Source organism: Micropterus salmoides, unplaced genomic scaffold, assembly GCF_014851395.1.
Source record: "Micropterus salmoides isolate LMB-PRFRI ecotype aquatic unplaced genomic scaffold, ASM1485139v1 Ms_hic_scaffold_18, whole genome shotgun sequence".
NCBI classification, from domain to species: domain Eukaryota; kingdom Metazoa; phylum Chordata; class Actinopteri; order Centrarchiformes; family Centrarchidae; genus Micropterus; species Micropterus salmoides.
This window is the reverse complement of record NW_024040928.1, coordinates 9,996,695-10,010,088: the sequence shown is the minus strand read 5'-3', so window position 1 is coordinate 10,010,088 and position 13,394 is coordinate 9,996,695. Positions and strand designations below refer to the sequence as shown.

The 13,394-nt window shown below is 41.6% G+C and overlaps 1 protein-coding gene across 2 annotated transcripts in view; it reads left to right on the top strand.

The window, feature by feature from the left end:
• Nucleotides 1-1,173: 1,173 nt before the first annotated feature.
• The window catches only part of LOC119908439 (mitogen-activated protein kinase-binding protein 1-like), a 25,377-nt gene continuing 13,156 nt past the window's right edge, over nt 1,174-13,394 (top strand). Inside the window, exons 1-14 of one of the 2 annotated variants that reach the window (XM_038726127.1) lie at nt 1,174-1,737; nt 2,887-2,978; nt 6,317-6,376; nt 6,487-6,544; nt 7,811-7,981; nt 8,298-8,435; nt 9,062-9,244; nt 9,716-9,876; nt 11,047-11,236; nt 11,741-11,878; nt 11,998-12,185; nt 12,271-12,362; nt 12,476-12,601; nt 12,957-13,027. In XM_038726127.1, the coding sequence (XP_038582055.1) occupies nt 1,597-1,737; nt 2,887-2,978; nt 6,317-6,376; nt 6,487-6,544; nt 7,811-7,981; nt 8,298-8,435; nt 9,062-9,244; nt 9,716-9,876; nt 11,047-11,236; nt 11,741-11,878; nt 11,998-12,185; nt 12,271-12,362; nt 12,476-12,601; nt 12,957-13,027 (1,809 nt within the window). In that variant the 5' untranslated portion in view covers nt 1,174-1,596. The remainder of the gene's footprint in view (nt 1,738-2,886; nt 2,979-6,316; nt 6,377-6,486; nt 6,545-7,810; nt 7,982-8,297; nt 8,436-9,061; nt 9,245-9,715; nt 9,877-11,046; nt 11,237-11,740; nt 11,879-11,997; nt 12,186-12,270; nt 12,363-12,475; nt 12,602-12,956; nt 13,028-13,394) is intronic. The other variant, XM_038726126.1, reaches the window with a different exon arrangement.

The following is a 13,394-nucleotide window of genomic DNA, read 5'->3' as shown; positions in this document are numbered from 1 at the left end:
ACAAAACGCACTCCGTTGCTCTCAGTAGACCATATCAACAGTCTTGCGTTATTTTGGCTCCACAGTTAACCTGGCCTAAGTGACAGCAGCTAAAGCACACATGTCAGCTCTGATGGATTACTTAAGTTTGAATCATTGCCTGCCTGCAATGTAGGAAAAGTAGAGTGAAAAATGTGCATTCAAAGCACAGTGGTATGCTAGAAATGGGTCAGCAGGAATGCACTATTTCCCTGAAATGCGCTAAAACATGCAGTCTGGCATGAAAAGGTTTCATTTGAGGAAAAACTGAGTCAAATCCATAGACTATTATTAAAAGGTCGAACCTAAAGACCACATCGACCCTTACTGCAGTTTTATATATTACACTTACATTAGTGATGTGGGGTAAACTATAATTCTTGTTTTGTGGAAAAATATGTTTCAAAGTTTATCGTATGCTAGTATGAGAGGGCATTTTATGCCAAAGAGATAGAAATTTGGAAGATACCGACTTGATTTGACTTACTCAGACTGCTGAAGCCTCAAATGTGGGGCAACTAGGCACATCATCTTTGTAATAGCACAATTATTTCGCCTGACTGGGAGTGGACAACTTCCAGCCACAACATTTCTGATAGAAGGTCAAAATCAAAACTCACAAAAACATGATTAGATGTTACAGGGCTGTTGGACTGGATTGCATTAACTGTACAGGGGGTTATTAACAACTCTGTGTAGGCTACAGATAGGCCTATCTGGCTGGCGTCGGTGATGTGTCTGAAATGTGTCGGGGAGCCGTTTTGAGGGCCAACAGGAGATACCAGTTGGTTCCTTGATAGGTGGTTGAGTAGTTCACACATAACGACTGGCGACCGCTGATCGATCGCTGATTTACACCTGATCACAGCCCGACGGTCGCCGAATCGGTCTTAAAAGCATGCAGTGTGAACTACGCTTTAAAAGTTTACCATCTGAGATTGTGTTGAGACTGGTCTTGCGTCATCACGGGGCGTGGTCTGTATTGAAAACTGAATATCATTGTAAGTGGAGCAACTATGCATATAAAGAACAAATGGACCATTAGGCATAAAAGATGGGTTTTATCGCCCAATCAGTAACTAAAGAACTGTGCACACACATCCGCCATTCAGCTTCAAGTCTGCCCACGCTGTCTGTCTCTCGCTCTCTCTAATCCTATTAAATCAATTAGGTAGCCTTCAACAGCAACAAAAGCAATCATTGATGTAATCATGAGACCGGTACAGGTTGAGATTAAACTAGTGATGCAGGCAAAAAGCTGAGCCCCCCGACCTCTCACCCAGCCAGCCACCCCCAGTCAATGGATTTCGCAGCGTTGAGACAAGGAGACATCAGTCCAGAAGTGGTGGGACGCTGTGGGAGAAGTGCTTGATGTGAAGCGACAGGCGGCAGAAGACAGCAAACCCACTCAGGAGATTAGCGTCCACATGTCCGCAAAAAGTCAGCAGGAACACTGTCCGACTTTGTAAACCTCTAGTTTGTCTCTGGCGTGCAGTGGTAGGAGGATCATTAAAGGCTCTCATTCACTGCTGCAGCCTGTACTGCATGCACACTTGAGCTGGTGGCTTGTCACAGTGGATGGTCAGTAGCTGTCCGGGCAGCCGGACTGCACGCAAAATGCCAGGAGACGGGTTCACGATTAAAAGTCGCATCAGGAATTTGCTGCGTTCTCCAGCAACCAAGCACAAGAAGAACAGGAAAGAGAGCCTCTCCAGCAAGGTATTTATCCACACGTCTGTCTTTAAAAGTAGCCTACAGGTTCATCTAATGGTGTCCCCTTGGACAAAAGTAGCCTTCAACTGAACAACGGGGCACCCTTTATAAAGTTGTAACCAATGGCTTTATTAATGGTTAATAAATAATTTACCTGAGATTCATGCAGTAGATTATTTATAAACCATTGATGAAAACAACATTTGGGTTTTTGTGAGAAATTTTTGAGTGGACCGATGAATAATGAATAATAATGAAGATGTATAATTGCATTATTACCAAATAGAAAGCATAAACACCAGCACAACACATTTTCACAACCTGGCAACCCAAAATTTGATCTTATGAGTGGTTTTATAACTCATCTATTAAGGCTGGTAAATTGTTTATTAACCATTAAAGCCAGTAGTTCCATCCTTTAGCTAATTAAAGGGACCTTATTAGAAAGTGATATAACTTCAATATATGAGACTGACTAGAAACCCAAAGCTCACAAAAGTTTGGCTGTGTTTCTGATTACTAACTTGCCATTGTCTGACTGTGCTTTTTATAATGTGCTGTTATTGTTTCAGATGTGTTAGTAGACTGTGGTCCATTCATATTACTCCAGACACTTAACAGCTGCTTAATAATTCCCAAGATAGACTTGCCTTCTGTCACATCTTCTGTTTAATCACTTAGTTAAAGCTGATCTTCTACATTTTGTTTTAAACACCTCTTATAGCCAAAAGATGAAATCATAATATACTTTGGTTTCAAGGTTGTTGTTTATGGAAATGAACCCCTGCTGCATGTGAGCCTCGTCAATGCAAGACACAACTGTTTATCACAGAGAAAATAAGTAGACAAAGAACAATGCGCAAGCTGACTAACTAATAAATCAACATTATTTTCTGTCCTTTACATCTGGCCGCTGTCACATTGCAGATTGAAAATTGAGAAAACTGGGGTTTTTTGTATCTTAAAAGGGACCTGAAAGTTAAACTTTAGTGTAAATTATTTTAACTAAAGTTGACACATTAGTTGACTCTTAGCCCTCGTCTTCACATTTTGTAACCAAACCAATTCTGTCTTTGATTAATTGACAATGGCGCTTAGTTACATCACTGCTGGTTTGAGTTTGGTATGTATCGCTCCTGCTTTGTGTCTCTCCAGGTGACTTTGGAGAAGGTGCTGGGAATCACCGCTACAGGAAACAGTGGTCTTGCCTGTGACCCCCGATCTGGACTAGTGGCTTATCCTGCAGGGTAAGAGGAGGGAGGGCGACCATTTCTGCATCCTTATCTCGACATCTGACCTTTGACTTATCAACACTTCATGCACTCGCAGCTTCCTCTTCATATCTACCTCACGTAGATGCTTAGTGTGCAAATTTGTGTGCGTGTGCGTTATCTCTGCACTATCTCAGAGGAAATGAGGAGGAGAGGCTTTTTCATGAGGGAAACTCCAAAGCTTCTTTTTATCTTATCCTCAGGGAGGCTTCTCTTGACTCTCTCAGAGATATGCTGATGTAAAGAGCGTTGTGTAGTATTAATAATTCTATTCAAACAGTGACACTGGCTGTGTTAACTTGCTCAGTGCAGAATAACAACAACAAAAAAGTGACGTGTGAACTGAAGGTTGGAGGATTTAGCTCTACAGTGGCGATGCTCGGGGGTCTCGGAGCTGCTGCACCACCAGGGTGAAAGCAGGGTTTCAAAACAAGCATGCGGTGTCCCGCGACTCTGTAAAAGAAACAGTGCACTGAGCCTCTTTTGTGTTGTTCTCAAATCTTCCAACAAAGCTGCGTTAATGCTAAGAGGGTCATTGGCTGTTTACAGTTTTGTTGCATCAAGGAGTGTTGGTTGGTGATTGAGTGTTTGAGAGATTGTGCGTCTGTGCATGGGCATTTCTGTGTACATGTGTGGGCGACGTGTGTGTTTGTCTGGTTCTGAGTGCCATTATAGCAAGCTTTATACTTCTCAAATTTGTGCACAGTCTGGCAATCCACCTGCCGTCTTCACTTTAAATCTGCACAAGCTGTGGTTCCAGAAATGCAGTTTCCTGGCACGGAGAGAAAGAACAGGCTCAGTGGATCGCTGATCTCTGTGCTGCTCTTGAACAGAATGTAAAGAGGAAGTTTTATTAGAAGGAAACAATATGGTTATGGCTGTATTATTTGGATATGGAAAACAATAATTACATAAAAGGTGGATACATATAAGTCAAAATAACACACTTCATGAAGCAAGACAGGACTTATTTTGAAGCATTCTAATCACCACTGCAAACATTAGGTGTTTAATGTTGTGTTTTTTACCAGTGAGAGTTTACAGTATCTCACAAAAGTGAGAACACCCCTCATATTTTTGTAAATATTTGATTATATCTTTTTCATGTGATACAATGAAGAAATGACTGTGAAAATGATTTCTACAATGTAAAGTAGTGAGTGTACAGCCTGTATAAATTTGCTGTCCCCTCAAAATAACACATCACACAGCCATTAATGTCTAAACCGCTGGCAACAAAAGTGAGTACACCCATCCATCCATCCATCCATCCATCGTCAATGCTTATCCTGCGTACAGGGTCGCGGGGGTAAGTACACCCCTAAGTGAAAATGTCCACATTGGGCCCAATTAGCCATTTTCCCTCCCCGGTGTCATGTGACTTGTTAGTGTTACAAGGTCTCAGATGTGAATGGGGAGCAGGTGTGTTAAATTTGGTGTTATCACTCTCACACTCCCTCATACTGGTCACTGGGAGTTCAACATGGCACCTCATGGCAAAGAACTCTCTGAGGATCTGAAAAAAAGAATTGTTGCTCTACATAAAGATGGCTTATGCTATAAGAAGATTTCCAAGACCCTGAAAGTGAGCTGCAGCACAGTGGCAAAGACCATATAGCAGTTCAACAGAACAGGTTCCACTCAGAACAGATCTTGCTGTGGTCGACCAAAGAAGATGAGTGCACATGCCCAGCGTCATAAACAGAGGTTGTCTTTGAGAAATAGACGTATGAGTGCTGCCAGCATTGCTGCAGAGGCTGAAGGGGGCGTCAGTCTGTCAGTGCTCAGACCATACACCGCACACTGCATCAAATTGGTCTGCACGGCTGTCGTCCCAGAAGGAAGCCTCTTCTAAAGATGATGCACAAGAAAGCACGCAAACAGTTTGCTGAAGACAAGCAGACCACAGGACATGGATTACTGGAACCATGTCCTGTGGTCTGATGAGACCAAAATAAACTTATTTGGTCAAGCGTGTGTGGCGGCAACCAGGTGAGGAGTACAAAGACAAGTGTGTCTTGCCTGCAGTCAAGCATGGTGGTGGGAGTGTCATGGTCTGGGACTGCATGAGTGCTGTCGGCACTGGGGAGCTACAGTTCATTGAGGGAACCATGAATGCCAACATATACTGTGACAAACTGAAGCAGAGCATGATCCTTCGGAGACTGGGTCACAGGGCAGTATTCCAACATGATAACGATCCCAAACACATCTCCAAGACGACCACTGCCTCGTTAAAGAAGCTGAGTGTAAAGGTGATGGACTTGCCAAGCATGTCTCCAGACCTAAACCCTATTGAGCATCTGTAGGGCATCCTCAAACGGAAGGTGGAGGAGCACAAGGTCTCTGACATCCACCAGCTCTGTGACGTCGTCATGGAGGAGTGAGAGAGGACTCCAGTGGCCTGTGAAGCTCCGGTGAACTGCATGCCCAAGAAGGTCAAGGCAGCACTGGAAAATAATGGCTGTGTGATGTGTCAGTTTGAGGGTCCAGCAAATTTACACTGTTATAAAAGCTGGACACCACTACTTTACATTATAGAAAAGTGTCATTTCTTCAGTGTTGTCTCATGAAAAGATATAATCAAATATTTACATAAATGTGAGGGGTGTACTCACTTTTGTGAGATACTGTAATTCCTCCTTTCCATGCAGTTTGTATTTCATATTTTGTCATGGTTTTTAAGAATGTTCTCCTTAAAAGATTAGTTTAACATTTGGGAAATACACAAGGTTGACGCCACTTAAATATGAAGCTGACTGAAGCCGATTAGATTAGCTTAGCATAAAGACTATAAACATGTTGAAACTGCTAGCCTGCCTTTGTTCAAAAGTAACAAAATCTGCCTATCTGCACCCTTAAAGCTACAAAGAAACACGTCATATCTTGTTTGTTTAGTTGTTTTATGGTAGACAGATTTTGTTAAACCTTAACTGTTTCTTTCTCTTTCCAGTCTTTATGCTAGCTAAGCTAACTGGCTGCAGCTTCATATTTAGCACACAGACATGAGATTAGTATTGATCTCTCGTGTAACTCTGGGTACAGAAAGTGCAAGAAGTTTTCCAAAATGTCAAACTATTCCATTAAAATTAAATTCCCCTCTACGTAGTTTTAAAGTTCATAAATTCTTTAATTGGGTTCAACCTTGTATGTCCCACCTTCAAACACTTGAAATTTTCCTACTATTACCTCAGTATAATACATACCAAACATGAGTTCTGTTCCAATGTAAATATGTACGTGTAGCCTATTATTGGTTTATATCATAAACATAACTCATATGTCAAAGTTTGATTCTTATTTTCCTCATGTAGGTGTGTGGTGGTCCTACTGAACCCCAAAAAGAACAGACAGCACCACATTATCACTTCAAGGTGAGTTGAACACAAATATAATCTGCATTTAACCATGAAACTGTCAAAACTACCTAAACATGAGTCAAACTGAGCTGCCTTTAATTATTTATTTATTATACTTTTCACAGAAAGACCATCACAGCTCTGTCCTTCTCCCCTGATGGCAAGTACTTGGTCACAGGAGAGGTGAGTCATCTCACTGTCAATCCGTCGTAGTCTTTAGCTCAGGCAGTTATCTGTTTTTCACATGAATTCAACATCTTGCCTTATTTCGTTTTGCATTTGGATGCCACACTGTTTAAATGCACACAAATGCTGTCCACAGGAGTGAGCATGTGTCACTGAGGATATCTCAGCAGGATGTACTGTAGGCCCACAGTAATCTGTTAATAGTCACCATGTGGGCCTTAGTGTGGAAGTTCACTCGTGTTCCACTGTAATGTGTCAGTCAAAGAGTATGCAGTTATGTTGTAGTTACAGCGTGTGCCTCAACACAACAAACTATCTTAATGTGCCCCAGCTACTCAAAGCCGATTAAAGACTTCTCTGTGTAAGTGGATGAGCATGCAGTAGTTGCCATGACGGCAGAGAGCAAAGTTCAAAAGGCCAGATACAATGAGAATAGGCCGTTCTGCTGAAATTTAAAAGGAACGAAATGCCAAACTTTGCAGACTTGCCGTCGTGCTGTGTTTAATTTCTTGAAATCGATTAAACTGATTTTTAATATTAAACTACTAAATGTATCTTTACAGGTCAATCTTCCAAGCCAAATGTTAATATTAGAGTCAGCAAGCAAAATTATTCCGGTTCTCTTTTAGCCTGTTTCGTTTCTGCGATCAAAGCTGAGAGGATCACAGATCTGTCAGAGGATTTCCTAAAAGTCTTAATAGAAGAGACGAGTTTAATACATTCCCGAATGTCTCTCACACACAGTCATTCACTAAAAAGAAGCTAATTTACATCAAGGACACACCGACAGACATGGACTTCTTTTTTCTTTGTCTTTCTTTTTTCTTTCCGTCTCCTTTGTATGCAGCTCAGCCTTTAGTTGAATGTCATCCATTATCAGTGTCCTTCAGGCTGCCTTGCCGCTCACCTATTAACTCTTACCTTAGAGAGGTCATTCTACCACATTAAAATAAGAGACTACACAAATAGTCTGCTGACCTTTTGACACTTGAGAGAGAATTATGTAAACAGGCCGAGGGATGAGTAACTGTATACAGTGAGCAAAGGTCAGAGGACAGAGAGGATAATCTCTCAGAGAGCTGGATGGACTGGATTGACAGGTGCCTGTTGCCTGTTCCAGTGGATTTAAAGACTAGAGACAAAAAAAACTAATGAAATACAGCACTGAGACACAAGAATGAGCCCTTTCTTTAATAAAAATCAACAACTTTTTCTTTTTTAATTACTCACTCCCCCTCCACATCCCTCTTTCCTTTCAACCAGAGTGGTCACCTTCCAGCGGTGAGACTTTGGGACGTGTCAGAACGAAGGCAGGTGGCAGAGCTCCAGTCGCACAAATATGGCGTCTCCTGTGTGGCTTTCTCCCCCAACAGCAAATACATTGTCAGTGTGGGAAACCAGCATGACATGATGGTCAACGTCTGGGCGTGGAAGGTACATCTCACTCTGAATTAGCCCACAGATACCGCCTCTTGCTAAGGCTGATGGTGTCTGCTCCATGGCAATGCTCGCTTGAGTTTATGATACTGGTGCAAGCAAGAACACACTTAGCTTCTACCTTTCACCTACACGATTCTTGTTAAGTTAAAGGAATAGTTCCACACTTAGGTGAGAAGATTGAAACTGCCCTCAGCAGCTGGTTAGCTTAGCTTACAGGAAGAAACAGCTTACCTGGCTCTGTTCAGTATAAATGTGCCTAAGCTCATAGAAGGTTAATATTAACATGTTTTGTTGTATTGTTCTCTTGCAGAAAGATGTAGTAGTGGCGGCCAACAAGGTGTCCAGTAAGGTGACAGGTGTGTCTTTCTCTGAGGACAGCTCCTACTTTGTGACTGTGGGGAACAGACATGTCAAATTCTGGTATCTGGACCACTGCAAGGCCAGCAAGGTATTCATTTCATAAAGTTACATCAGTCATATAAGCAGCAAACTTCCCTTTAGTACTGCTTGAAGTTGGATTTCTTTTTCTACCTTCAGAAAAAAAGCTTTTTTTATCAAACATTTTGACACAGTATGAAATTGTCTTGAAAATTGTCCAGACTAGAAAAACAAACACTGTTAACATGAGTTCGGTTTTGTCGCAGTTCCTGTTTCACAGATGCACAGATGTCAAAAAGACAGAATGGGGATGTAATGTCAACATACACAGATATTACTACATTTTAAATGTAAATGTATTCTGCTTTAAACACTTTAGTCCGAGCTAGAGGTTGACATGAGAATGTCCCATGACAGAGTAAAAAAAAAATCCCAAAAAATTTCCAATCCCGCGAGAATGACTCACATCCCATTTCATTCGCATAAAAAAAAAAATTGAAAATAGTGTTTACTCATAGTAGAACAGCATATTTATTTATAAAAACAGACCTGTGATTGCCTTCCTGTCCCGTCCCAGTCCTTTGATGATTAGTGAAATTTACTTCCATCCCGTGAGAATCCCACAGGAATGGAGGAAAAATGTCGGCCTCCAGTCTGAGCGACGTCAGCTAACGCTCACCCCTCTGTGGTATTTAGGCCAGTGCTCCTGTCCCTCTGCTGGGCCGCTCAGGGCTCTTGGGAGAGCTTAGAAACAACTTCTTCTGTGATGTGGCCTGTGGACGGGGCTCTACATCTGACTCCATCTTCTGCATTACCTCCTCTGGCCTGCTGTGTGAGTTTAACAGCAAGAGGATGCTGGACAAATGGGTGGACCTACGGGTGAGTGACCCACACAGGAAGTATCCAACACTGACAAGGTTGCCTGGGCTCCACTGCTACCACTACTTTTAACCTTAAACATTATTTTGCCATATCAGAGGGATGCTAATGGTTTAATGTTTAAATAATCTACCACTGTGTTTATGGTCAGTTTCCAGCTGTGGTGTTTAATCAAGAGGTTAAGATGAAGGTGTGTGCGTGTCCTGCCTTCTATCAGAGGATCAAAGACAGATTAGCAACAGGGATGAGGACAAGTACAGGACGTGTTTGGAAGTGTTCCAGGAAGGACGCATTTATGTTCCACTGCAACCATCTGTAGCCTTTATCATTACTAACAGGCACGGCTTGTTGTGGAGTCATCTTCACTTAATTATAATTTATTTTGTGTGCAGGGATGGATTTTACCCGTCTATAAATGACAGAGCTGTGAAATGAGCTGATGTGCCTGTTGTGTTGTGTCCTGCATTGTAGACGGTCATGGCCCAGTCTCTGTCTCTGTCTGAGGATATGATCTTCTGCGGCTGTGCTGATGGAACAGTGCGAGCCTTCAGCCCTGTTGACCTGCACTTTGTCTGCACGCTGCCGCGGCCGCACCCCCTCGGCTCTGACGTCTCAGCCATCACGGATGCCAGGTAAGGAGGGACTCCGGAGTAACACATCCTTTTTCTTTGGCAGGAATCCGTTCAGGATCAAATGCTCGCTATTTATAGTGCTTCTTGTCTCAAGTGGCACAATTTCACACTCTGAATAACTCACTAAATGTTTCTTATTCCTGTGGAAGCTAGAGTCAAAATCTATAGTTGGTTGTACAGAGGGGAAGGACTCATCAACAGCCTACTTTTTTTTACCATAAATTTAATTTGATTTAAAACACTCACTTCTGTATTCTCTATGGCAAAACATCTATTTAAAAATCTGATTTATTATCATGCAGTGGGTTCCGCATCTGCTGTTTTCATATATCTCTCTATTCTGGTGGCATTGTTAGATTCCTACAGTGTTGTGGTTTTTTGTGTGTGTTTCTCTGTGTTTGTGGGAGTGACAGGGAACAGACAAACTAGTTTAGTACTGTGGATTTGTGGCTGCAATACTGTTCTGCCAAGCATGGGGGATAAGCTCACAAAACTGCTGATGTCTGATTCTGTCTAGTGTAGTCAAGTTGTTGACAGTGAGGGTGGTGTTTTATGTTTCTGGTTTTATAGTGTAAAATCTTCTTTATTGATAAATTCAGACTTGTGGTGTAAGCTCTCCTTGGTACTGAAGTGATTTCAATGTTGTTGTTGTTTGGCAGATCACTACCGCTTGTTTCTCAGGGGTAAACCAGTAGCAAAGGGTTGTAACGCCAGGCTGGCTGTGGCGATCCTGATGTGGATGTTATATGAATATTTCACGTACTCTGTTCAGCTTTGGCTGCAGTAGCAGCACCTGTGACTGGCAGACAAATATCTTCCCTGTTATCTGCGGAGACGCTGGACAGGGTGCGCACACTGACAGTCAATATCAGATAGTGTACAGATATCAAGAAAAATATCATAAACTTACTGAATTGCTACAAAAGAAAATGTTATTATATGATATGGTAAATTGAAGATAATTATTATGTATGCCACAAGGTGTATTTTGAAGTGATATCACATGCTACAATGTGGTATGTAGTGCCGTATTTTAAGCTTAGGTTTCTAAATTGTACCACATTCTAAGTCCAGACAGAGATATTAGTAAGATATATATGTTTTTAAGAAACCATCTATTGCTGTTAACCCATGGTCTTTAAAAATGTTTTCCAATCTCTTTCCCATCAGCCACCTGTTTTCCACCAAGACTGACGCCCGTTACCCAGACACTGTTGCTGTTATCTTTGATCCCGTCAGCCACTGGCTCAGCTGTGTATATAGCGACCACAGTGTGTATGTGTGGGATGTGAGAGATGTCAACAGGGTGGGGAAGGTGCACTCTGCCCTCTTCCATGCTGCCTGTGTCGGGGACCTGGAGGTAAACAGGCGAGGAGGCAGTGAACGATACATATCTCTTTAACCATAGTGACACACATGGTGTGTTTAAAACCAGCCGGTGACACCAATGGATAATATTATTGTATTTTGTTGAATGTTATGTGAATGAATGTAATATATTCATATTTATAATTAGCTATATATTAATATTGTTCTATTACTCACATGTGTGGGGGTTGAATTTGCAAATAATAGACCATAAAAGGCAATTCATACTGCATTGTAAAATTGCATTATAGATAGAACTCTGACTATAATTGTGAGTGATTGTCTTTGCTCGCCTTGTTCATTCAAAATTACCATTTTCACAGCATTTGAAATGGAAAAGTACCAAAGCTAATGATTACAATTCAGTATAATGCTCCATAGTGAATGTCAATCTACGGCACAGCATGGGTATTTTATAAATCCATACTATTTAGCCTCATATAATATTCCCTGAACCCACACCCAACTAAACACCTTCTCTCTCGTTCTTCGTCAGATGTTCCCAGATGTTCCTGGGGAATTAGGTGCTGGTTTGTCATCAGGCGCATTCCTTAGTTGTTCAGCTGACAACACCATTCGACTGTGGCACATGAACGATTGGACACAAACTCATGCTCAGAACATCCTCAGCAGTGTGAGTTGGGCTTCAAACAGCATATGTCTTCATCTCATACTAAAGAAAATGTTGACATTTCAGAAGCACTTATTATCCCTTTGCGATGGATAATTTCTCTTTCCACCATTTCTTTGCAGGATCTCCTAAATATAATCTACATAGATGGAAACACTGGTGCCTTGCTGGATCCAGAATGTACGACAAATGCAAATGTAGACAAACCAGGGGATGGACAGACAGCAGAAAGTAGGACGGGCATCAGGACCATCTGTGTCAGTCCAGACGGCAAACACCTGGCATCTGGAGATCGCAACGGCATGCTGAGGTAGGACAAGAAGGCTAAAACTGAGACTGACGCCTGAGTGACGTGACCTCCATACTAAAAAAAATGTGAATTAATATTGCTGCAGGGTTCATGACCTCACCAGCATGGGGGAGATTCTGAAAGTGGACGCCCATGACGCTGAGATCCTTTGTCTTGAATACAGTAAACCAGAAACAGGTCAGTGTGTGTGTATGTGACTGTGTTAGCAATTATACTGATGGCATGCTTGAATAATATTTGTGCTTTGGCTGTGTATGCAATATGTGATTAAGTTGTCTTATTACTGTCAGGTCTGAAGCTGCTGGCCACAGCTAGCAGGGACCGTCTGATCCATGTCTTGGATGCTGAGGATGACTACAGTCTGGTGCAGACACTCGATGAGCACTCTTCATCCATAACAGCCGTCCGCTTTGCTGGTAAACCTCTTGAGACACTGTCAACATCTGACAGCTAATCTTTTCTTAATCCTCACTTTCATCTCCATTCAGTCCCACACAAAGTGCTTCTTTTATTTCGCTTGCAGCCCTGCTTGTTTAGATAATAGATGACAACTATACATGTGTAGTCAGGCGGAGCTTTGTTTGTTAATAAGCAAAGGTTTTTCTGTTGTGTACTATTTATTCTTTTACTTTTTATAGTAAAAGAAAATATTGGTACTAGCTGACTGACTTTTGCATTGCCTACAGGTCTTAATAATTAAAAGAATAATTGTAATTATAATAATGTACTTTTTTAGAAAAGTCACAATTTAATATTTGTCTTTGTCATCAGCCAATGACAACAAGGTGAGGTTGATCAGCTGTGGGGCAGACAAGAGCATCTATTTCCGCACTGCACACAAGGTAAGAGAGCAAGATTCAGTCCACCAGCTCCCACCATCAAACATGCATGCCTATCTTTTCAAAGGTAGAATAGATGATTTCAATGAGCTGTAAGCCGTTATCATCAAGATTAAAACAACAAAAGGCCTAAAATGTTTAATTTGGTACGTAATGAAACAAGAATATTTTGAAGTTTTACTTTTTTACTTAAATTATGGGGAAAATGAACTATATTACTTTTTGTTATGTAATCAATGATTTAGCTTTTTTGCTGCAAGTTGGATGAGAAGTTCGATGCTACTGAGATCAATACCAATCTCATGTCTGTGTGCTAAATATGAAGCTACAGTCGGTTAGCTTAGCTTAGCACAAAGACTGGAAACAGATA